The sequence below is a fragment of the Balaenoptera musculus genome, chromosome 13, assembly GCF_009873245.2.
Source record: "Balaenoptera musculus isolate JJ_BM4_2016_0621 chromosome 13, mBalMus1.pri.v3, whole genome shotgun sequence".
Lineage (NCBI taxonomy): Eukaryota > Metazoa > Chordata > Mammalia > Artiodactyla > Balaenopteridae > Balaenoptera > Balaenoptera musculus.
Window position 1 is genome coordinate 644,017 of NC_045797.1, and position 25,282 is coordinate 669,298.

A 25,282-nucleotide genomic window follows, 5' to 3' on the forward strand; every position below is an offset into this window, starting at 1 on the left:
GAGGCCGCGCGTCCCGGCCCGCTCACCTCCCGGGGAGACGGGGCAGAGCCCTGTACCGAGGCGATATACCGCTCCACGTCGGCCTTACTGCGCCTCATCCCGCCGCCAACCAGGGTTCGGGCGCGGGACGCCAGCGCCTAGGCCGCAGCGGCCGCAGTCTCGGGAGCGCGGCGCCCAAAGGTCCGTGACGCAGCGCCGTCGCCGGCGAGAGACCGACGCGCCTGCGAGTGTGCGTGCGTGCGTGCGTGCGTGCGTGCGTGTCGCGTCAGCCCTGTGCGCCGCGCAGGCCCGCGGGCGCCGGCGTGCGGAGGTGACTGCGCTTGCGCGGCGCGGGAATGAGAAGCTCGCGGGCTGTGTGACGCGGTAGAAGGTGCGTAACGACGACGCGGGCCGCGAGTAGCTGCGTCCGTGAATAGCCCGCCCCGCAGGCGCTGGAGGCGGACGGCGTGTACCCGGTGCCGACGTCACTCTTCGGCGCCAGTCGTGTGTCAAAGCGCTCGTTTTTGGAATTTGAATTTTTAGGTCTTAGCTCTAAACAAGTTTCATAAAATGTTTTCAGTAGGTTTTAGGGTTAGAAAGATCACATCCGCGTATACAGGGAGTTTAGGATTTATGGTTATGGATAATTTTGATCCTTTTTTTTAATAGACAATACAGTTTTATCCAACACATGGAACTAACCTGGCCTCTTACAGCCGATCCTTTTTGATTTTTCAATTTTTACAAATTTTCCACAATGAGCAATTATTGCCTTTATAAAGAGGGAAAATAAAACAGAACATTCTGGTTCTGTTTTATTTCAATCGTATTGGATGTGAATAAGGGTGGCTGGTTTGGGAGGGAAGAGCCTACCTTGGGTAGTTGATCTTCCTAGTATTGGGTGGGCCGAAAAGTGCCTTCCGTTTTTTAAGTAAAAATAAAAGACACATTTTTCGTTTTCGCCAACAACTACATTGAACAACGTATTCACCCTTTTGTTCCACTACCTTCTGCCATTTTTCAGGCAACTTCGTAATCCCACCTTCCCAAAACTTTTAATCTTTTTGAGCAAAGAACTGTTCCAGGTGCCTTTTACAGTCTTTCAGTGAACTGAATTTTTTTCCATTAAGAGAATTTTCTAAAGACCGAAATCAATGGAAATCCCCAGGCGCAATGTCTGGTGAATATGGCAGATGAATCAGAACTTCCCAGCCAAGCTGTAACAGTTTTTTTTTTTTTTGCCTGGTCATCAAAGAAACACGCAGTCTTGCATTTTCCTGATGGAAGATTATGCGTTTTCTGTTGACTAATTCCGGATGCTTTTCGTCGAGTGCTGTTTTCAGTTGGTCTAGCTGGGAGCAGTACTTGTTGGAATTAATTGTTTGGTTTTCCGGAAGAAGCTCATAATAGAGGACTCGCTTCCAATCCCACTATAGACACAACACCGCCTTCTTTGAATGAAAACTGGCCTTTGGTGTGGTTGGTGGTGGTTCATTTCGCTTGCCCCACAATCTCTTCCGTTCCACGTTGTTGTACAGTATCCACTTTTCATCGCCCATCGCAATTTGTTTTAAAAATGGAACGTTTTTATTATGTTTCAGTAGAGAATCACGTGTGAAAATATGGTCAAGGTTTTTTTCGCTTAACTTATGTGGAACCCAAACATCAAAGTGATGAACATAACCAATCTGGTGCAAATTATTTTCAATGCTTGATTTGGATATTTTGAGTATGTCGGCTATCTCCCGCGTGGTATAACAATGATTGTTCTTAATTATTGTTTCAATTTGATCGCCATCAACTTCAACTGGTCTACCTGACCGTGGAGCATCGTCCAGCGAGAAATCTCCAACACGAAACTTCACAAACCACTTTTGACACGTTTGATCAGTCACAGCACCTTCTCCATACACTGCACAAATCCTTTTTTGCAATTCGGTTGTGTTTTTACCTTTCTTGAAATAATAGAGCATAATATAACGAAAATGTTGCTTTTTTCCCTTCCAACTTCAATATTAAAATGGCTACACAAAAATTCACCAATTTTGATAAGTCTTTTTTTAAATGCACGTTGATATGACAGCTGTCACATACAGTCTAACAAAATTGTTTCAAATGAAGTTAAAGACCACTAAGTGCTGCTAGAGGCATCTTATGGAAAAAACCAAACTGAACCTTTGGCCCACCTAGTACTTGCCCCAGGTTCCAGCTAATGATAGCTTATCAAGGGAGTGGTGAGGGGCCTGCCCCTATACTGGTTTCCCTGGTAACTAATGAGCCCACCTGACTTCAGTTCCCCTATAACTGGTAATCTCTCTTTCCCTGAGGAAGTGAAGATGCCACCCCGTCCTGCCCTCGGTCCGCTGGACACAGTGGGGTATTGCTCCAGGATCTTGCTTCAGACGCGTAAGCTCCCCCATCCATTAAACCATCGATGTCTCTGTTGCTGACTCCGGGCTCTTCCGTCTTGAAGCTGGGCAAGCACAGGGCTTGTAGGCCTGCGGGGTGCAGCCCAACAGCTTCACATGTATTGACTCATTTGATGCTTCCAACAACTTCGTGAAGGTAATGTTGTTTGTTATTATGCTCAAGTCGACAGATAAGGAAACCAAAGGAGTGGACAGGAAAGCAACTTTGCCAAGCACACCTGGTAAAATTACTACCTTTAATCTGTTTTACTAGAATATACTGAAAAGGAGTAAGCCAAAGAGAAAACCTTGAGGCACTCAAGAGACTTTTCTTACATACATTTATTAAGCTTTGAAACTTCAGTTTTCACCAAATGGGAGGATGAATCTGTCCTGCTGGGCTTTAAAAATAGACATTCTTCTCCAGGAAGATGTCCATCCTAGCCCACATCTTTTCCCAGCATGGACCAGATCCATCCCAACTTGTTCTCACAAGTAATTATCCTTCCCCCAAATCACACAGCTAACTGTAATGTTCTCTACGAGGACCACCTTACCAGTGGGATGGATTCCGCTCTAATGGCTGCATCACTCATGTTGATGCATTGCAAATTTAATTCAAATGAGAGTTGAATCCATAGAAATATCTGACTTATGACGTCTTTCATCAGCCACAGTTTTACCTGATTAATCTCAGTCCTCAACTTCTGAATTAATTGAACTGACAGGCATCCAGCATTGATGCTGATCAAAATCAAGAGTTTTTTCATCTCCTCAAGTCCCCCTGTCCTCTGTTGCTGATTATCTTCCCTGGCAGACACCTTGTCTTTCGTGTAATCACATGACTCTTTCTTTCTTCAGAATCACTCATACTGTCAGTTCATCCCATCATTTTCTCAGCGCTCTTATTTTGTATGATTCTACAGTAATCCTAAACTACTTGTAGGTAGCACTGTGAATATTCTCATGAGTTTTGAACTTAGTAGACATGACGAGGTTAAAATGTTCATAAAGGACCTCAGAAACAGGAGGAACCAACAGGACTGCTCGTTGCCACCGATGCTATCTTTTCTTCTTGGACATAATTAAGTTTTCATTTTAAAACTTTTGCTTTCATCACATCTGTGAAAATAGAGGCTTTTGTACATGCTACTCTCAATGTCTGTACAACCTAAACTGCCTTAGAGGTGCAGAAATGGATCTTTCACCCATGAGCTGAGGAAGGATTTAGAACTATCACATGATAGCACAACCCTGCCTGGGATCATGGAGGCAGAGCTTGCACAAATCATAAATTAAGAAATGTGTATACACACACGTATGTATATGCATTTGTATGTGCACATCTATATGTGTATACATATAGATGTATATATATGCATGCACATGTGTGTTTGTATATATGTGTCTCTGGAAATTGAAGTCCCTAAATCAGTGCTGTCTAATATAAATAAATATAAATAAAATGTGACCCAACATGGATTTAAAAATTTTCTAGAAGCCACACTTTAAAAAGTAAGAAGGAACAGGAGAAATTAATTTGAATAACCTTTTATTCAACCCAGTATATTTCAAACATTATAATTTCAACATGCAATTAATATGAGCAAGTTGTTAATAAGCTATCTTACATTCTTTTTTTTGTACCAAGCGTTCAAAATCTGGTCTATGGAAATTGAATCTGTGTTTAGATTTCATAAAATTTAGGGTTGAAAAAATATACCCCAGTTGTTCCAAACATACTTAGAAGTTCTCAATAATTGAATAGCAAGTTTTAAATTTTAAATTAATTAAATTAAAAATCCAGTTCCTCAGGAGCACCAGCTACATTTCAAGTGCTCAATTGCCGTGTATGTCTGGTGTGTTGGATGGCAAAGCTCTCATAATTCTATTGACGTCGAACTTAAAAAGGAACAAGTTGTGTTGGAAAATAGATACTACCTGTAGCAGTCAGTGTGGCTGACAGAAAACCCAAAAACTACAGCGTCCCAGAAGCTAAAAAACAGAGCTTTAAGGAGAGAATAATCAACAGTGTAAAATGCTGCAAAAAGATCAGGAATGATGACTGAGGAAAACTCTTTAGACTTGTTTCCTATAAGTTGATTTTTGAAAGAAATGGTGCAGGCAAAAAGCAGCCTGCAAACAGTGGAGGGATTAGGTGGTGAAGAAATGAACGCACAAAGTGATAAATACTGTCTTTTTAATAGGGAAAACTGACGTCGGTATTTTTGGTAAATAATCACATAGAAAAATTGCCCATTTGGGGGGTGTATGGTTTTATGAATTTTTTTTTTTTTGTTTGTTTTTTTTTTGTTTTTGAAACATTTATATTAACATATTTCCATACATATTTCCATACTGGTTTTATGAATTTTAAGGCATGCATAGATTCATGTAATCACTACCACAGTTGGGATACAGAACAACTCCATCATTCCCCAAACTGATTCACACGACTGCTTTAGAGTCACGCCCTCCCAGCACTGATCAGTCCCCCCACTATAGTTTTGTCTTCTCAAGAATGTCTTATGGATGGACTCATACAGTGTGTTTTCATACTGGTTTTGTTCACTCAGCATAATGCCTTTGAAATTCATCCAAGGTTTTGCATCCTCAATAGTTCATTCTTTTTCATTGCTGAGTAACATTCCACAGGTGAGCGGACCACAGGGTTATCCACTGACCAGTTGTAGGGCATTTGGGTTGTTGCCAGTTTCTGGTGGTCATGAAGAGAGCTGCTGTAAACATTTTTTTACCAGTTTTGTCTTCAATGAACACAAGTTGTCATTTCTCTAGGGCAAGGGTTTGCAAACTACGGCCTGTGTGTGGACTGGATGCCTGTTTTTTTTTAAAATAAATTTATTTATCTATCTGTTTTTGGCTGCGTTGGGTCTTCGTTGCTGCGTGCGGGCTTTCTCTCGTTGCGGTGAGCGGGGGCTAGTCTTCGTTGCGGTGCGCGGGCTTCTCACTGCAGTGGCTTCTCTTGTTGCAGAGCACGGGCTCTAGGCGCACGGGCTTAGTTGCTCCGCAGCACGTGGGATCTTCCCGGATCAGGGCTCGAACCCGTGTCCCCTGCATTGGCAGGCAGATTCTTAACCACTGCACCACCAGGGGAATTCCCTGGCTGCCTGTTTTTGCAAATAAAATTTTTCTGCAACACGACCATGCCCATTCATTTATGTGGTGTCTTATGGCTGTTTTGCGCTGTGACAGAGTTGAGTAGTTGGTTGTGACTGAGACCTATGTCCTATAAGCCTAAAATATTTACTCTCTGGCCCTTTAAGGAAAACTTTGCTTATAAGTCCTCTAAAGAAAGACTCAGGCCTCCAAGCCAGGGTCTCGCCCATGCCTCTCACCTCATTCGTGCCACCTCCCTGCCTTTCCAGCATCCTCCTCTCCCACGCCCTCCTCTCTGTGTGCCTCAGTCTCCTGCCGGAAGAAATGGGTTGAGCCCCCAAGGAGGCTATCTGAGGAGGGATGGGGGAGGGCCTGGGGTGGGTTCTACCCACCGCCCACCCCAAGCCATAGGGGCTCTAGCCAGGGCCTAGGAGAGGAGGGAGCTGGCTCTGGGGTGTAGCTTCCCCCATTTTTGCTGCTGCTGTCTTGCTGTAACCACCTCTCCCGTCCCCTCCCTCTTTCCCACTGCTGTCCGTGGTGAGGAGGAGGGAGGTGCAGTCCCCAATCCCTACCCCCCAGGTCTGTGTTACTTGGTTTTTAAACGACTGGTTGGGATAAAATCCTAAAGAAATAAAACTTCCGGTGGATTAAAAAAAAAAAAAAAAAGACTCAGGAGTGGGATTGCTAGATCCTATAGTGGGTGTTCCGTCTGGCTTTACAAGAAACTGCCAAGCTGATAGAGTGGCCATCTCAAGTTTGCATTCCCATCAGGAGTACATGAAAGATCTGGTTGCTCGGCCTCCTTGTCGTCACTTGGTATCGTCAGCATTTTTTAATTAAAGCCACTCTAAAAAGTGTGTAGCAGAATTTGTCATGGTTCTGTTTTAGCCCCTCACAGGTAATATTGCTGGACATTTTTTCATAGGCATATTTGCCATCCATATATCTTGTTTGGTAAACTCTGTGTTTTACTTGTTGCCCGTATTTTAATCAGGCTGTTTGTTGTGATGAAATAAAATCTACATTTTAAGGCAGGACAGGAAAATTTAAACATCAAGTTCTCTCTCTGTGTCCCCTGGGCTTTCCCCCTCCCTCCCTAATGAGCAGTGTGCATCTGCATCACACATTAACCAGACCTCCTCAAACATGGGAGTGCCTGCTCGAAGGTAAAGAGCTTTCCTTTTTCCTTCCTTCTGAGCTAGCAATGTGACTTCTTAAAAGAATCGTGCTCTTTCCCAGCTCTGCATGGGGTCATGGTGACTTGCTCACCTGGGCTATATATCCTTGGTGAACTTTATGTGAAATATCAGTAAGTCATTTTGATTTATGATCCTTTGTCTTGAAAACTGTTTATGACTGTGCCTTCGACATCTAACAGGTGGAACAGTTCTCAGAGCTTCTGAGAGTCGGCTTCCCAGGTTATAATTCTCAGTTTGGCTCGAATAAAATTCCTTTTTTTTCTTCTTACCTTGATTGTTAATTGAATTTTCATCAACAGTTGTCTCACTGTTGAGTTTTGAGTGGGCTTTAGGTATTCTGACTGCAAGTTCTCTGTCAGACATGTAACTGGGAAACATTTTCTCCTAGTCTATAGTTTGTTATTTCATTCCCTCAACAGTGTCTTCCACAAGGCAGACATTTTTTGATTTTGATAAAGTGCAGCTTATCAATTCTTTTGTTTTCTGAATCATGCTTTTGCTGTCACATCTAAGGACTTATGACCCCTGGTCACGAAGGCTTTCTTCTGTCTTACACTTTAGATGTATGACCCACTTTGAGTTAATTTTTTCATTAAGTGGAAGGTTTTTGTCAAGAGCCTTTTTGCTTATGGATGTCTAATTGCTATAGCAGTATCCTTTTCCATTAAATTGCTATGGCCCCTTTATAGAAATCAAATGACCATGTTAGCATCTGTATCTGGGCTCTCCCTTTTGTTTCATTGATTTATGCATCTAACTTTTTACAGATACCTCACTGTCTTAATTGCTGCAGCTTTATATATGTCTTAAAATCGAGTACTGTGATTCTTCCAACTTTACACTTCTTTGTCAGAATTGTTATATTCTAGTTCCTTTGCCTTTCCACATCCATTCTACAATCACATTTTCTGTATCTATAAAATATTCTGCAGGAACTTGATTGTAGACGTGTTTAATCTGTAGATTAGGGCAGAGAGAATCACCATCTCTACCATGTCTTCCAATCCACTGCATGGACCAGTTATTCAAGGTCTTCAGTTTCATCAGTGTTTTGTGGTTTTAAGTATATACATCCTGACATGTTTTGTTAGGTTATAGCTATTTCATTTTTCATAGAGCTGATGTAAATGTTGTTTTTTAGATATTAGCTTACAACTGTACATTGCTCATATAGAGAAATACAGTTGGTTTTTGTCTGTTGACCTTGTATCCTGTGACCTTGTTAAAACTCACCTATTAATTCAAGGAGTTTTAAAAAAATTTTTTTGTAGGTTACTTGGGATTTTACACATAGACAATCATGTTATCCAATCTGTATGCCTTTTATTTCTTTCTCTCGCCTTACATCATGGTCTAGGAATTTTAGTACAATTTTGAATGAGACAGGTGAGAGAGGACATTTTTCCTTGTTTCCAATCTTAAGGAGAAAGACTTTCACCAATAAGTACAATGTTAGCTATAGGTTTTTTGTAGATGCCTTTATCAAGTTAAGGAAATTTCCATTTATTCCTGGTTTGCTGACAGTTTTTATCATGAATGGACATTGAAATATGTCAAATGCTTTTTCTGTATTAGTTGATATGATCATGTAATTTTTTAAGATGTTAATATGATTACATTGGATTTTAGAATGTTAGGCCTTCCTTGAATTCCCAGGATACACCCCACACGGTGGTGTTGTGTTTTGCTTGTTTCTTTTTTTTTAAAGATAGAGAGGGACTTCCCTGGTGGCGCAGTGGTTAAGAGTCCGCCTGCCAATGCAGGAGATGCAGGTTTGGTCCCTGGTCTGGGAGGATCCCACATGCCGTGGAGCAACTAAGCCCATGCGCCACAACTACTGAGCCTGTGCTCTAGAGCCTGCGTGCCCCAGCTACTGAGCCCGCGTGTCCCAGCTACTGAAGCCTGCCCGCCTAGAGCCCGTGCTCCACAAGAGAAGCCACCGCAGTGAGAAGCCCGCGCACCGCAACGAAGAGTAGCCCCAGCTCACTGCAACTAGAGAAAGCCTACGTGCAGCAACGAAGACCCAACACAGCCAAAAATAAATTAATTAATTAAAAAATAAAAAGGTAGAGAGAGAGAAAACATTTTATTCTTTCTATAATGAGCAGCATCAGTCAGTTAAGCTTCACATTCTGGGCAGGACTCTTAAGTATGATTTTTTTTCATAATGTATTTTATTTTTTAAAAAGGAAGCACAGGTGTATTTTGAGAGAGAAGTAAAATATAGCAAATGCAAAATTTGTCTTAACAATTGGTATACCATATTTTGAAACAGTATAATTATTTAAAAATACAGCATAGCCAACAGCCTATAAAATTTCTTTTGGCATTTCATTTGGTAGAGTTAAGTAGGAAATCTTTCTTAAATAAAAATTAGCTATCAACACAGTCCATAAGTTAGATTGTATGTTTTTTGGGTTTTTAAAAATTTTTATTTTATATTGGAGTGTAGTTGCTAAACAATGTTGAGCCAGCTTCAGGTGTACAGCAAAGTGATTCAATTATACATATACATGTATCTATTCTTTTTCAAATTCTTTTCCCATTTAGGTTATTACAGAATATTGAGCAGTATTTCCTGTGCTATACAGTAGGTCCTTGTTGGTTATCTATTTTATAATTTTTTATTTTTTTTGATATTGCTTCTTTTTTTAAGTTATTTATTTTATATTTTGGCTGCATTGGGTCTTCGTTGCTGAGCGTGGGCTTTCTCTAGTTGCTGCGAGCGGGGGCTACTCTTCGTTGCGGTGCGTGGGCTTCTCATTGCGGTGGCTTCTCTTGTTGCGGAGCATGGGCTCTAGGCGTGCGGACTTCAGTAGTTGTGGCGCACGGGCTCAGTAGTTGTGGCTTGTGGGCTCTAGAGCACAGGCTCAGTAGTTGTGGCGCACAGGCTGAGTTGCTCCGTGGCTTGTTTCTTTATCGTGGTAAAATACACATAACATTAAATTTACCATTTTAACGATTTTTTAGTGTATAATTCAATGGCATTAAATACATTCACGGTGTTGTACAGCCATCAGCACTATCCATCTCCTAAAGTTTTTTAATCATTCCAAACAGAAACGCTGTACCCATTAAACAGTAACTCCCCATCCCCCCATCCCCATCCCCTGGTACCCTCTACTCTATGTCTCTAATGAATTTGCCTATTCTAGGAACCTCATATAATGGGAATCATATATTATTTGTCCTTTTGTGCCTGGCTTATTTGACTTAGCCTTATGTTTTCAAGTTTCATCTATGGTACAGCATTTTTCAGAATTTCATGACTTTTTATGGATGAGTTTGTATTAACCTTTTATATACTACTCAATTCAATTTGCTAATTTTTCTTGAGGATTTTGCATTTAAGTTCATGAGGGATATGGACATTTTCTAATTTCCCTTGACTTTCTCTCTTTGATCCGTCGATTATTTAGAAGTCTGTTGTTTAACCTCCAAGTGTTTAGAGATTCTCTTGTTATGTTTGTCTTATCAACTCCTGGTCTACTTGCATTAAGGTCAGAGGACTAACTTTACACGATTTTAGTTACTATTTTTAAATGGATAAGGTTTGTTTTATGACCCAAGATATAGTCTACCTTGGTGAATCTACCATGTGCACTTTAAAAGGATGTGTATTCTGCTGTTGATGGGTGGAGTGTTCCACAGATGTCGATTAGATCCACTGGGTTGATGGTCTGTTCAGTTCTGTGTCACTATTGATTTTCTGTCTCCTAATTATGTCAATTACTGAGGGAGGAGTATTGAAGTCTTCAGCTATAATTTTGGATTTGTCTTTCCCTCCCTTTAGTTCTGTCAGTTTTTGCTTCATGAATTTTGAAGCTCTGGTGTTAAATGCAAACACATTTAGGATAGTTGTGTCTTCTTGGTGAATTGACCCTTTATTATTGTGTGATGTCCTTCTTTATCCCCGATGATCTTCTTTGCTCTGAAATCTACTTTGTCTGATACTAATATGGCCACTCTAGCTCTTTTGATTAAAGTTTCTATATTTCTTTTTCATCCCTTTACTTTTTTTTTTTACACTTTATTTATTTATTTATTTATTTATTTATTTCACACACACACACACTGCATTTTATTTTTATAAGAGATAAATAGACTGACACCAAGCATTGTACATGTCATCCCTTTACTTTTAATGTACGTATGTCATTATAAAATGACAAGAAAAGCTAAAGCTAGTTTCTTGTTCAACATATAGTTAGGTATTGTTTTATCCACTCTGACAATGTCTTTTAATTGTTACGTTTAGTCCATTTATATTTAACGTAATTATTGATGTTTAGATCTATGTCTCCTATTTTATTATTTGGATTCTGTTTATTCCATTTTTAATTCCTCTGTTTACTCTTTTCTGCCTTCTTTTTGGTTATTTGAGTATTTTGTATAATAATATTCTCATTCTGTTTTGATTTATCTATTGTTTTTGAATATATCTCTTTGTATAGTTGTTTTTTAAATGGTGGCTCTAGGGCTTCCAATATAGATAATTATTCACAGAGTACTCAGAACGAATACTTCACCATTTCAAGTAGAATGTAGAAACTTTATGGCCATATAGATAGCTTTACGTTCCCCCCTTTATGTTGTAGATGTCTTATATTACATGTACATGAACTATAAATGCCACTGAACAGTGTTATAATTTTTTCTTTGTCATCAAATATATTTTAAAAATAGAGGACAGATCCACTAGACAGAGATCACCAAGGAAAGAGAAGACTTTAACAATACCCTAAACAAACTAGACCTAAATGACATCTATTGACAACTCCACCCAACAACAGCAGAATACACGTGCCTCTCAAGTGCACATGGAACATTCTCCAGCATAGACCATATGCTAAGGCATAAGAGAAACCTCAATAAGTGCAAAAAAATTGAAATTATACATACGAAGTATGTTTTCCCACAACAGTGGAATGAAATTAGAAATCAACTACAGAGCAGAATTTGAGAAATTTACAGATACGTGCAAATTAACAGCATACTTCTAAATAACCAATGAGTCAAGACATCACGAGGGAAATTAGAAAATACCTTGAGATGAATGAAAATGAAGAGTCAGCATGGTCTGTCGTAGCACATATGTGTCCCAGGGCCAGCTGGGGGCCATGGGCGCTGCTGCTTCTGAGCTCTAGAAGTTCTGATAGCTTTGTGGAATGCTGGAAACTGCTCAGGGTGGAATGCGCTTTGCCAAGTATCCAGCAATCGCCGAGCTCCTCCTGTGAGTGGCAAGGGTACAAGGACAAAACGAGTCCTTCCGTTGGGAGCCATCCTTTTGGCAGGAACACAAACCAATACATACAAGTGCTCAAAACAACTACTGAATCAGAGGTGTGAGCAGAGGATTTGGGGAGCAAAGGAGAGTGACTAGTTTTGCTTGAGGAAGTCGGGAAAGGTTTAAAAAATGGGGTGAATTTGATGTGAGTCTCAAAAGTGAGGAGGGTACATGGATCTCAGGAGGGCAGGTGAAGTTCCGGGAAAGATAGTCCTGCGTGATGGGCATGGCCATTGGGAGAAAACAGACTCAGCAATAGGTTGGGACCTGCTTGTTCGGTGAGCCTAATGAGGCTGGTAAACAAGGGGAGTCGAGTGATGGCTGCTTGGAGGTCAGAGCAGAGTGAGGACAGCGTGGAGCCAGCCAGGGCGCCAGCTGGGAGGAAGAAGGGCTCTGGGACCTTCTGCAGCTGAAGGGCTGGACTTTGGAGTCCTTAGCTGTGGGGATGGGAGGGGTGGGGGAGGGGAGAACAGACGGCAACTCGACCTTAGCCTGGGAGCCTGGAGAGATGGTGATGCCACTAAGGGCAGTGGGAAAATGGAGGAAATGGGAACTGGAAGAGGGCCAGGGCCCCTGCTCCCAGGCCGGCCTAGTGGGTATTTATTCTCCTTTCAAGATCCAGCTCCAGACCTTCCCCCGCCACCCCTGCGGGGTGCTGCCCGTGTGATCCTGCAAAACCTTATGCTTCCTCCCATGCTGTGCTGTAATCGCCCGTCTCTCTTTCTTGGGCAGGAGGAAGCCAAGGCCTGCACCTGCCCAGGGGAGGACAAGGCGTGCAGGACTCAGGTCGGACGTTTGAGGAAGGAGAGGAGGAGCCCGGGACCGATGGAGCCCCAAGAGCACGGGGCAGCTGAAGGGTGTGAAGATAAAGAATTGAAGCAGGTCAGAATTCACAGTGAACGGTGGGAAGACTCCACCACCAGCGTACCTGGTTCTAAGATTTGCCTTGTATACAGCAATCAGGCCATTTGCTTTTATTCGTATACATGAATGTTTCTGTGATATACTCAAGAAGACTTGAATTTTTCACACACACAGACATCCACCAAGTAACAGGGCAGAAATGTGCACAAGCTCGGAAGCACAGGAACCACCTGGGTTCAGGTTCTGGACACGCCACGTCTTGCCGTGCAAGCTCAGAGGGCCTCCTTGACTTCACAGCCCTGGGTGATTGTCAGGATTAAATAACACCGTGTTACCTACAAGGAAGCTGCCCTGTGAATGCACAGAGGCTGTTTGACATTTTTACATGGTTTTAGATATAGTACCACGTAAACTGTGTTCCAGAAAAAAACTACATACAAGTAAAACTTTAAAATGGCTTTAAAAAAAAAATGTGGAACTCATTTTAAAATTGAAGTGTAACTGACCTATAACATCAAGTTAGTTTCAGGTGTACAACATAATGATTCCGTATTTGTACGCATTGCAAAATGATCACAATGTCTAGTTAACATCTATCACCATGCAGTTTTTTTTTTCCCGGAATTTTTAAAAAATTAATTTATTTTTGGCTGCATTGGGTCTTCGTTGCTGTGTGCAGGTTTTCTCTAGTTGCGGCGAGCGGGCCTCTCATTGCGGTGGCTTCTCTTGTTGCGGAGCACAGACTCTAGGTGCGCGGGCTTCCGTAGTTGCAGCATGCGGGCTCAGTAGTTGTGGCTCACGGGCTCTAGAGTGCAGGCTCAGTAGTTGTGGTGCACGGGCTTAGTTGCTCCGCAGCATGTGGGATCTTCCCGGACCAGGGATCGAACCCGTGTCCCCTGCATTGGCAGGCGGATTCTTAACCACTGCGCCACCAGGGAAGTCCCCACCATGCAGTTTTAACATGTTTATCTTATGATGAGAACTTTTAAGATCTATTCTTTTAGCAACTTTCAAACGTGCAACTCAGTATTAATAACTATAGTCACCATGCTGTACATGATGTCCCTATGAATTGTTTATTTTATAACTGGAAGTTTGTATCTCTTGACCCTCTTCACCCATATTGCCCACCTCCACCCTCCCACCCCACCTCTGACAACCACCAGTCTGTTCTTGTTTTTTTTTATGACTCTTGCTTTTTGATTATTGGAGTTTTTTTTAATGATTCCACATATAAGTGAGATCATACAGTATTTGTCTTTCTCTGACTTATTTCACTTAGCATAGTGTCCTATCCCCGTTGTCATAAACGGAAAGATTCCCTTCTTATCTCTGGCTGAATAATATTCCATTGTTATATAGACCACATTTTTTCATTCATTCATCCGTCAATGGATGCTTAGGTTGTTTCCAAAACAACTTTCTTAAGCACTAGTCCTATATTCTCATGGTTCCATGTCTCAAAGCCATTCAAGTTAAGCAAAACACAACAGTATTTTTAACAATTATGAACATTTATTAAGCACCAAGAGTATACTGCACGGGTTGCTATGTAAAAACACAATTATTGACATAGTGTCCCTGCCACTGAGCTTACAATCTAAAATGAAATACAATAACAATGCTGTAAGCTGACCTCAAAATTTCCTTAATTTAGAAATTGCTATTTTGGCAAATAAATGAGGCAAAATGATCTACCATCAGTTACAATGTTAATAAGGCTTTGAACATGATCCAAAGAACGTTTGACTTGTACCCAAACGTTTTCCCAATTATCTTAGGCTTGATAAGAAAAAGACCACCTAGAAGTGGTAAACAGTGAATTATTTCAAACTGCCTTGTAGGATTTTAAGCCAAGATTTGCTCACTAGCCTGAGTTTCTCTCCGGCCAGAGGAAGCCGTACAAAACATCGTGAAGTAAGCAATTCCCTCCTCTCGTCCACTGACAACTGTTCGGCCCTTCCTCCCCCCACGAGTGAGGGCTCTGTGTCCCCTAAAGCGGAGGAGGTGTGTGTCTGGATAAAACACCCCACAGCCTTGGAGGCTCAACGGGGCAGACTTGCAGGAAATACGAACTCGTATTTTATGACAGGGGTGAGCAGTGGGGCCTCTGGCTGCAGGAGAGACGTAAACCTGGCAGCAGTTGAGCCCATGCCTCTTCCCAGTGATTAGGAACACAGGCAAATGGGCGCCTCTGCTCCGAATTTCCGGTGTGAGAGCATTTAGGAAATTTAGCCTCAAGACCCCAGACTGAAAACCCTGCACTATTCTGCCTGTATCCACAGTACAGTATTTAATAAATACTTTGAAGATTTTTGTTGCTGGTCATATATTAGCTGACAAAGGCACGCTGAAGGGATTTTGATTCTTGCTGTCGAATGCAAAGACAGTTTCAGACTTCTAAGCACAGTCTTAAACTATATATTGATTATCTTCAATCACTGATAATTCTTTGAACTCTAAAAGAACACTAAAAAATAAAGCAATTGGTTATAAATTAACTGAAGACTGACATACAGTTTACTCTGTAAAGTGCATGCACAAATGTTTAAAAAATACATGCATACAAATATTTTAATGGCAGACTGGTAGCATCCTGAGATTTTTTTTTAATGGTAAAACAATATTTCAGCAATTTTTGGAAAAACCAATAATTTTCCCCTAAGTCCATCTTGGCAACTTTCTTTTACGTGATAACATAGCAGCAGCAACATTTAAAAAATGTTCACAAAATTTGCTTTGCATACAAGTTTATCAGGAAAGACTGGTCCAGAAACTTCAGGATAAAACTTTTTACAAAGTAAAATAATTCACTACTTTTGACCTAAAACTGATACTTGAACATTCCTCTTCCAATTTAAAAGTGTCATTTATACCTCCTACTTATAGTAAATAAAATCTAATTATGAGATTTGTAATGAAAAATTTGAAACACACATCAACATCATTCTCTTCTAGTAAGATTACAGAAATTAATTTCAATGTGTTTCCCCAAAAAGTGAAAAAAATTTTAACATATAATCATAGCTGTGGTAAATGAATTTGAGTTTACAAATCTCAGTCAATGCACTTGTTTTTAGTTCGTAAGGTCTGAAACAGCTAGAATTCCTGATTAATGTATGTATTTTTCTAAGGCAAGGCAAGTTCATTTATGTATAAAGCATAGATATTAGCATGGTTATAAAGGCAATATGAGCAATACATATACATTCACTTTTTTTTTAAGTGATACATTCCAAACTACATAACATTTAATTTCATGTCCTATTCTAAGACTACATCTTTGACCTTAACCTTAGAAGCATAATTGCTGTAATACATTAAAAAATACTTCATTTTCCCAATATTGTAAAGTATACTGTATTTTCAAATACCTAGTATAAATTTTTTTGCAAAAATTTAGAAAGGAATACTATCAGCTAACTAACTACTATGTTAAGTAATTATTGTATGAAGAAGTTCACAAGGAGAATAAAATATAAAACTAAGCATAGTAATTATGGCATTTAACCATAACAACAAAAATCCCCAAATCAAGTAGTTCTGAATATACTTGTTTCTTATCTTAGTAATGTGTATATTCATTTTACAGCCACTAGTTTGATAAATGTACTAAGATTCTGTAAGGTCTGTTTTTCTTGATTGGTTGTTTTTCTTTCTTATATCCTCCCAAACTGCAGTTGCAATTAATTTGCTTTTGAGTACAAAGTTAAATAGTGTTTATATTTTTTATCTGAGTCATGTAAAAGCTGACTCCTTACTTTCATTTTTAAAAGTTATATTTAACTTTTTGGACCTCAATTAAAAGTTAACATTTAACCATGTTTCTTTTGCTATTAAGTACAGTTGACATTTCAAATTGATAAGGGTTACTAACAAAGGCAAATTTTGATCTCATCCATGTTTTAAATATGATTACACAAACTTTTTTTAATGAGAAAAAGGAGATGAAGAAAACCATTCAGTAGGTCCTCTTCACCCTCAACTATTTTGCGATGCAGCTTTAAGTAAGGGTGTATCAGGTCAAGCAGTGTTGTAATCTCTTATCTTTGCATAGAAGAGAAAAAATAAAATGAAGTTATTTCCTTCCTAAGGTCTCAGCTAGCTTCTTAAGTCTTTTTTTCAGCTCCAATGGAAATTTCTCATAGCACTTCTTACAGACTGGCTTCATGTCAAACTCCACAAACTTATTCCTAAAGATAACAATAATAATAATAAAAAAGAAATTAGTGGAAATGTAGTCAACATTTGTATATAGACAGACAAATAACGTGCAGTAATTTTACTGAAGTAAATGAAGACACTATGCATATAACATCTATATTCGTATTAGCAAAAAACTTTAATTCTAATCTCAATTCTAATCATTATGGTAAACATAAAAAATTCACAATATCATTTGAAGAAAGTTGCCCTTGTAAATGGATCTTGTCCATCTATCTGTGTAATACAGAATGGATATTATTGATACATTTTAGTCTGTGCTAAGTATACAGGGAATATAATGTAAATAAAATTCAGATAATTAAAGTCAATCACATTTTAAAGTACCATGAGAGCACTTTTAAAGAACAGTCATTCAAAGCAAAGAACTGTATTTCTGTAATTTGAATGATCCTCTCTTTATTGAAGGCAAAATCATCTTACTTAGTATTTTATATCATGTAGCTGTGAGGTTTCATCTTTCCTGGCCTCCCGTCCCCACAACAACAACAAGCATCTTGAAAAAAATCTAACATAATATATAGGTTATTTTGGTTGGCTGTCTGACAGAAAGCTTTAAATCACTCTTCAAGAGCACAAGTGGACCAGGTGGTCACATCTGTGACCTGTGGCCTGTGGTCACATCTGTGAATGGCGTATATACGGAGAACTCAACTCTTTTTAAAAAGCCAGGGCAATACACACTCTCAATTCACTTGTATAACAATTGTGGACAGGTGTTGAGACGGCCTCCTAGCTATGGGTGATGCATCTCCAGCTGACAGTTATGAGGGCTTATCACCGTTGAAATCATGGGTCCTTAATTGTGAATGGAGCAAATGCAGAACTTTACAACTTGCTCATTTTCTGTGAAATTACGTTTAGGAAGCATTTGTGGGACAGGTCCAGTGATATACTGTCAGCTGTGACAAATTATTATATCTGCTGATATAATTTTAAAGAACAACATTAATGACAAAGTTAATTCCTGACCACACATTTAAAGTGAAAAATATTTTATTTTAAAGCACCACATGGGAATTATTTTCTACTGTTTTTCAGAGAGCCTAATGCTGACAGTTATTCAAATGATGTTACATTTCAACTGGCAATTTGATTTAAATAGTACCACTGAGTTAAAAGTTCTCCCAAAGTCTTCTTAGAACAAAAGCTATTGAAACCGCCATGTTTTTGATGAAAGAAATAAATTATCCCTGCTCCCAGAGATACTGCTAAACAAACCTTACGTTGTTTTAATCTTATATCTGAATTTTAATTCCTCTTTAATTTAAAACAATAAAACTCTTAGAGCTCAGAACACAATGGTACTATGAAGGAACTGGGACAATCATGCTAGCAATTCAAGAGAATTTCAAAGATTGAAATATTTCCCATAAAAATCAGGAATACAATTGAGTTTGAAAACATCAAGAAAATGAGTTCATAATCAGTAGCATGTGGGCAGCAAATGAAAGCACAAATACACACACCAGAGATGCCGTATCTTATTATGTACCTTAGAGGGTCTCTGCTTAGACAGGAAACATGCTGAGAGGGTTCAGTTTAATATAGAACTTAGAACATGCAACACTGGAATTGATCAAATTATATTATTTTAGGCAAAGAAACCAAACACCAGGATTTTAAAAGCTGCAATTATCAGACAAGAATACTTTGAAACTTTTCCAGTATCTATTAGGAGATTAGAATTCTTCCCTTTGAATCCATTGGAAAAAGAAAAAAGAAATCTATACCATATTGTGATTAAAAAAACGAGCTGAGAGTCTACAGGTTCAGGGACGAAAGTGAAGTACAAGCCAGTGTTAAGTGTGAACCCTTCTCAAGGTGTGTAACTTTAATAATTAGGCAAAAGGACCAGCTCTACATGGGACAAACGCTTCTATTTCAATCTCTCCTGGCTACAGATACATGCCTGAAAGTAACGAAAAAAGCAAGAGACAAAAACGAATGAAAACATATTCTAAAGGACTAACCAAAGGAGAAAGCAGTGAAAATGATGACAGAGGGATAGAAAAGTTTACAAACAGACTGGCTTTTTCTTTTTCTGCTTGTCCTTATCCTTTGCTTCTCTCTCCCGTCTGGCAAGTCGCCTCTTAAATTCTTCTGGCATTTTCTCATAACAGTGTTTGCAGACTGGTTTTAGATCAATTTCAACAAACTTATCCCTTTGCGCAGGACAGAGAAGGAACAGGAGAAAACAGGGAACAATTAAAGGAAGAACCTTTGCTCTTAGAAGGCCTGAACAGAGAGAAGAAATAAGGCATCAGATCATTCTTTTTAAACTCTGCGAATGTTTTTACAACGCCCCCTAAGTGTTGGTGGCGGCGCTCGCGGGAGCCGAGGGCGGACTTACTTCAGCGTTAACTTGGCGCTGCAGGTGGAACAGGCGAAGCAGTGCACGCACCAGGCCTTGTTGAGCGCGGAGACCACTAGGGGACAGGAGGGGGGCCGTCACTCAGCGCACCCGCCCGTCCCGAGCTGGGTGCCCTCCTCGAGGGCTTTTCTCACCGAAGAGCCACACACGGCACTGAAAATCTCGTGCCGTTAACTGACGTTCACAGGATCGGTCGACGTTATTTATTAATTTATCTCATCACGTTGTTAGAGCACACAACCCCAGCTCTGCATTTGTCTGCCACGACTGTAGGCTTCCCCTTAGGGAAGATCACCGTTGCCCTTTCAACCCGTGTTGGTGGTTCATGTTTTCTTCTCCCGTGAGGCATCCCAACGGCAGGTACCAGGTCTTCACGCCGACACCCCCCAGCCCCGCCCCCAACCGCCAAGCTGTGACGGCGCGGCCCCGGCTCTCCTAGCACAGCAGGTAATTAAAACAAAGTCCAGACGCTAACTCACCGGCCTGCAGGAGCCTGTCTGCCAAGCCGACACTAAGGCAAGAGCTTCCCTCCCCTGGCAGCTGCCTCCCGTGGGCGGGGGTAAGATTTATTCCCAAAGGCACTAGAGATCACTTTCCTGAACCCACCCCTTCGTGAAGGGCACACGGGCAGTGTTTCAGAAAGCGTTTGCCGACTTAGGCTCTCTGCTCAGAGGCTGAAGCAGGAATGTTTGCAACTTCGCCAGGAAACTTCTGGCAGAACTTGCTGCGCCTATTGGCAAACACAGCTGCTTCCTTCCCGTCCCCATCAATCAGGGGCGAGGGGGCGGGCCCTGGAAACACCTAGAGATAACTGCCAGGGTGCAGGGGACCCTTCCTAAGTGCTCCCAAGAAACACGCCCTGCAGCTTCCGGAAGGAGGAACTGGAAGGAGAAGAGGCCTTGGGGTCAGCCGCTCCTATGGTAACGACCCTAGGTCAGCTGCTCCTATGGTAACGACCCTAGGTCAGCCGCTGCTATGGTAACGACCCTACGGCACTGGCCTAAAGTATCACCACACTCGAGCCACAAGCCCACCGCTGAGGAGTTAGCATCGCCCTGCTAGAGAATACTTGGCAAGTATGCAAAGAAAGAGGAAAAGTAACGGATAACCATCACATTGCAAACAACCTTTTTCAATCTTCACGTGACCCAAGGGTTTTTGTGTCAAAACGGTGCCCTACAGGTTAAAATCCCTGCAGGTACTTACCATCACCTTCTATAACACGGTTGCAGTGGAAACAAACATCACCAAATAGCTGAAAATGAAAAAAAAGAAAAAAAAAAAAGTAAAGATGTGTTACAACTAAGTATCAGAACACCAAACATTTAATATAAATAATTTCAGTTCTTTGTACAACTTAAAAACAAATAGCTGGCTACCTAAACCCAGAATTTGTCATTACTAGAGAGAGTATCAGTAAAAGTTCACTGACTACTTTTTACTTCCTGCAATGAAAAGAATTTACTCTTCATCATGATCAAAAACAAACAAAGGCTCTGGAAATGTTCTGGATTTCAGGAAGCTGAAGGAGCATGAAAACCCTACACTGGGTTCGGTTCTGGAGTGGAAAAAAGGCCAGAAGGACTTGATTGGGTCAAGTGACAGAACTGGAATGGACAGACTGAAGTAATCAATACAGATAACCACGGTTACATAAGAGATTCCCGTATTCTTGGGAAATGTACACTGAAGTATTTAGGGGTAAAGGAGCATGGGGAACTCATCATCAAATGCTTCAGAAAAAATACGCATGTGTTTATATGTGTACATAAACTTGTATATAATGAAACGTGCATTTACGTAAGTGTCGTCTTCATAGAGAGGGCAGGACACACACATGATGAAGCAGGTAGTAAACCTGAGTAAAACAGGTAGGTATTTTCTTTGTATTTTTTATTTTACAACCTTTCTGCGAGCCTGAAATGATTTTCCAAATAAAACGTTAAAAAGCAATCGCAGGCTTCCCTGGTGGCGCAGTGGTTGAGAATCTGCCTGCCGATTCAGGGGACGCGGGTTCGAGCCCTAGTCTGGGAAGATCCCACATGCCGCGGAGCAACTGGGCCCATGAGCCACAACTACTGAGCCTGCGTGTCTGGAGCCTGTGCTCCGCAACAAGAGAGGCCGCGACAGTGAGAGGCCGGCGCACCGCGATGAAGAGTGGCCCCCGCTCGCCACAACTAAAGAAAGCCCTCACACAGAAACGAAGACCCAACACAGCCAAAAATAAATAAATAAATAAATAAATTTTTTTAAAAAGCAATCGCTATAGCCCAAAGTACATTCTCCCAGAGCTCTCCTTGTACTTAAGCATTGCGAAGCTCAAGTTCATACAAGTGTGTGTAGTATTCCACCAGCCCCGTCCCTACCTGGTTGTAGTGGGTTTCACAGTACGCCAGGCCCTTCCTCTCGTAATGGCGATGTCCGAGAAACGGTTTCTCACACTTGGCACAAACAAAATGCTGAAAGAAATTGCGTTAGGTCATACTTGGATTGCCATGTTTTATTTACACAGTGAAGCAAAACCCCAAAGCTGAAGTAGCTCAGAGGAGATCCATGACAGCCTGGGGTGCTTATGTCATTTGGGCCACAGGTGACCCTGTGGTGCATCCAGCCTTCGTCCAGGCGTCCGGAGGCCTTGACTCGACAGCACAGAGTGAGGACAGAGGTGAACGTGGGGACACATCTCTGGGCTGGACCAGGACACCTCCTGCCTCAGGGATCTAGGAACCAAGAGCACTGCTTGCCTCATCACTTGGAGGTCACGGAGCCATGTAGAGTCTATGTTCTTAGTCTTACACGAGGTCCACATGTGCCCCTCAGCATCTCCCAGCCTCGCCAGCGCACCTGAGCCTCGGGCGTGCGAGGGCCCCGGCCACCCCTCCGCAGGGAACTCACCTCCACGTGCCACTGCTTGCCCATGGCGTTCACCACGCGCCCTTCGATGGGCCGGCGGCAGGCGCCACAGATGGGGACCCCCATCTTGTCGTGGCACGGCAAGCAGTACAGCTCCCCCTTCAGCTCCCGGGCGTCGGCGGTCAGCTCCTTCCTGCCCACGAGAAAGGGACCAGCTGAGCAGCGCCACCGCAAGGCAGGCAGGCAACCGGTGCAGCCCATGTGCCTCCGAGAAGGTTTCCGAAGAGAACCCGCAACAACCCCTGTAGCTGCTTTTCTCCCCCTTGGAGGTGGTCAGAGTAGTCTGATCAAGAGGCTTGAACAGGCTTCAGATTCGTATCCAAACATCAACATCATGCAGTGTTGATAGGCCGGACACACACCACCACACCGGCCACAGCTACCGTCCCCTGTCTGCTGTCACTTTAGAGTCCCTCGTCTTCCTTAAAAAGCTGGGGAGGAGGATCCCAGTCGTGAGGGCAGACCCGCCGATATTATCTTCCCAAAATAACCGAGGAGTTTGGAGACTAGTTCCGCTTACTGACACTCACTAGCAAGCTGCTAAGAATAGTTTTAGGTTAATAGAAAATACACAAACGAGATGCTCAGGCCATTCCTCCTCCAAATGCTTAAGTTCACTACTATTTTCAGTCTCCTGAGTCCATAAACAGAGATGGCCCCAAAGCAAGATGAATTTCATCGGTTTTAAAAGATTCTTTAGAAGTGCTCATGAAAAATGAACCGAGGGAGGACAGGCAAGAGGACGAGATAAGGTAGAAACTGAACTCCCAAAAGCAGCTGTTTGTCAGCCTTCACCCCAGCTCTCCACTCCCTACCGTAACTTAGCACAGATGGTCACGCTGACCACAGTAAAGTATCGTTTCCATTAAGTTCTTATATTAGATGGCAGATGCCGAAGCTCATAGCCTAACAATTTATCATGAGCTTTTGAGGGAAAAAAAAAATTCCCTTTAGGTGTAAATACAGCAAAAGTAACAAATGTAATTTAAGATAACACTCTAATTGTCACACATTGTTATGCACGTATGAAGATAAGACCTTTTTAAGTTTTTTGTTTCTGGGGGGATCCTGTATTGGAAGAACATAGTGATGAAAAACAGTTGTGGGAATCATTAGGGGTATTTTAATATGAGCTATTTAAAGGTATGTGTATACATTCACGTGTACATGCACACACACAAATGTGGCAACATGTTGCCTGGTGAAACTGAATGAAGGGTATGGCGGTTCTCTATGTATTATTCTCTTGACTCTTCCACAGGTTTAACGTTTTCCAGATTAAAAGTTGAAGGAAACCGATTTGGGTGCCAGAGTAACAGAAAGACTACAGATCAGTGTGATCACTGGCTCCCTCTCTTTGCACAACGAAAAGGAAGACACTGCAATACCCGCAGTTGGCACAGTTGAAGTGGTCTGGATGGTAGGGGTCGTTCTTGAATATCAGAGGCTGCTCGTCAATGATGGCATGACACTTCTGGCAGATGTATTTCCCAAGGCCTCGGGCTTTCTCTCGGTTATGGCAGGGGCGACACAGATGTCTAAACAGACAGAGCCAAAACTGTTTTAGAAACTTAAATTTAAAATCTAAGGTTCTTCCTAATAATGAAAAAAAAAAAAAGATTCCCATATCTATGAAAAGAAATTAAAGAAACCATTTCTTTAAACATCACCGCTGGGCTTAAAAGAGCAGAACCGAGCCCCGACTTTTCACACGGGAAGTTATTTATCCCTCCCAGAGGACCAGACTGATGGCTGAGAAACTCCCTGCGGTAGCCTCTCCCGCAGACACCAGGCCCCACGCCCCAACTCCGTGTCCGAGGCCCCAGGGAGCACGCGCGACCGCGGAGCGCCACTCTGCCCACCCGTGCCCGACAGGTGACAGGGTGACCTGCTCCTACCTCCCGGCGCTCTTGACAAACCCGATGTCTGCCAGGACCCCCTGGCAGAGGTCACAGCGGAAACACTCGGGGTGCCAGCTGTTGTTCATGGCTTTGATCACTCGGCCGATGATGAATTCCCCTGCGGAGAGGAGCGCAGGGGCTGCAGCGCGGCGTCCCCGCCCTCGGCCGCCGGCAAAACACCTGCCCCTTTCCCCACGTGTGCGGCGCCCGCACGAAGCGCTACTAGAAAAGTGCTTCCGTGTCATCTGAGTCCTTGTTTTGGGTTCTGTAGCCGCCACACTTTCAGGCTGTCTATCACATCTCTGAATCTGCTTTTCCAGAGGAGGTACTGGGCTCTCCCTCTCCCGAAGGTCTTTTTGGTTTTTTCTGGTCATGGACACAGAAAACAGAAATCCACCGCACGTTTTCTTGTACCACATACTTAATTTCTTCCTTCATTCAACCTTGTCAGCATGCTACTCGGTGTCCCCAGTCTCTCCTGCCGTGTGACACGCAGGCCACCCCTCCGCGTCTCAAGGTCCCCGCTGAGGCCACCCGGGCTGCACTGACAGGGGAGAAAGGAATCCTATGGGGCATCGAACAGAAGTCCGGTGAGTCCTGGGGTTACCTTCACCCTACAGGCCCTGAGAAGCATCATTAACATTACTGACGGGAAAGGGCTGACAAAGCACCTGCACGCTTTCCTTCCTATGAGCACGTGCTATGAAGTCGTTCTGAAGGAAACTTACTTTTCACCCTGCATTCGGCAGTGAAACTTACCACACTGGTGACAGCACGGAGCAAAGAGCATCTGAAAGTCATGTTCACAGTACTTCCTTCCTTCAAACTGAAACAGAAAGTACCGCCGGCTCGTAAATAGGAAACAGTCCCGGGATGAATGGAATTTTTCTGCGGAGACTGGAGGAAAGAGGTTTCTGGACTAAAGTTCTGCCCAGAATCTGTAATCCTCCTGAGATCCGTAAAGGCGGACACACTTCGGTACCTTCCCGGCACCTAGTGTGGGCACAGGAAAGACC

General features: G+C 42.2%; 2 protein-coding genes and 1 long non-coding RNA gene across 15 annotated transcripts in view; 1 reads left to right on the forward strand and 2 right to left on the reverse strand.

The window, feature by feature from the left end:
- LOC118905994 (E3 SUMO-protein ligase RanBP2) overlaps positions 1 to 210 on the reverse strand; it is a 55,073-nt gene extending 54,863 nt beyond the window's left edge. For 2 of the 3 annotated variants that reach the window (XM_036873132.1, XM_036873133.1), the window contains exon 1: positions 27 to 210. In XM_036873132.1, the coding sequence (XP_036729027.1) occupies positions 27 to 98 (72 nt within the window). In that variant the 5' untranslated portion in view covers positions 99 to 210. The remainder of the gene's footprint in view (positions 1 to 26) is intronic. The other variant, XM_036873134.1, reaches the window with a different exon arrangement.
- Positions 211 to 295: 85 nt separating this feature from the next.
- LOC118905999 lies at positions 296 to 23,747 on the forward strand. Its single transcript, XR_005022400.1, has 4 exons — positions 296 to 370; positions 2,311 to 2,544; positions 12,723 to 12,872; positions 23,627 to 23,747. It is a non-coding gene; the product is annotated as an uncharacterized LOC118905999 (long non-coding RNA).
- Positions 14,348 to 25,282, reverse strand: part of LIMS1 (LIM zinc finger domain containing 1) — a 103,962-nt gene continuing 93,027 nt past the window's right edge. For 3 of the 11 annotated variants that reach the window (XM_036873146.1, XM_036873144.1, XM_036873140.1), the window contains exons 3-10: positions 25,026 to 25,092; positions 24,264 to 24,384; positions 23,754 to 23,903; positions 22,348 to 22,498; positions 21,819 to 21,911; positions 20,659 to 20,707; positions 19,432 to 19,507; positions 14,348 to 17,047 (exon numbers count right to left, since the gene is read on the reverse strand). In XM_036873146.1, coding sequence (XP_036729041.1) covers positions 16,933 to 17,047; positions 19,432 to 19,507; positions 20,659 to 20,707; positions 21,819 to 21,911; positions 22,348 to 22,498; positions 23,754 to 23,903; positions 24,264 to 24,384; positions 25,026 to 25,092 — 822 coding nt within the window. In that variant the 3' untranslated portion in view covers positions 14,348 to 16,932. Of the gene's footprint in view, positions 17,048 to 17,067; positions 19,317 to 19,431; positions 19,508 to 20,658; positions 20,708 to 21,818; positions 21,912 to 22,347; positions 22,499 to 23,753; positions 23,904 to 24,263; positions 24,385 to 25,025; positions 25,164 to 25,282 lie in introns of those variants that run through there. The other 8 variants (XM_036873147.1, XM_036873143.1, XM_036873138.1 and 5 more) reach the window with 6 other exon arrangements.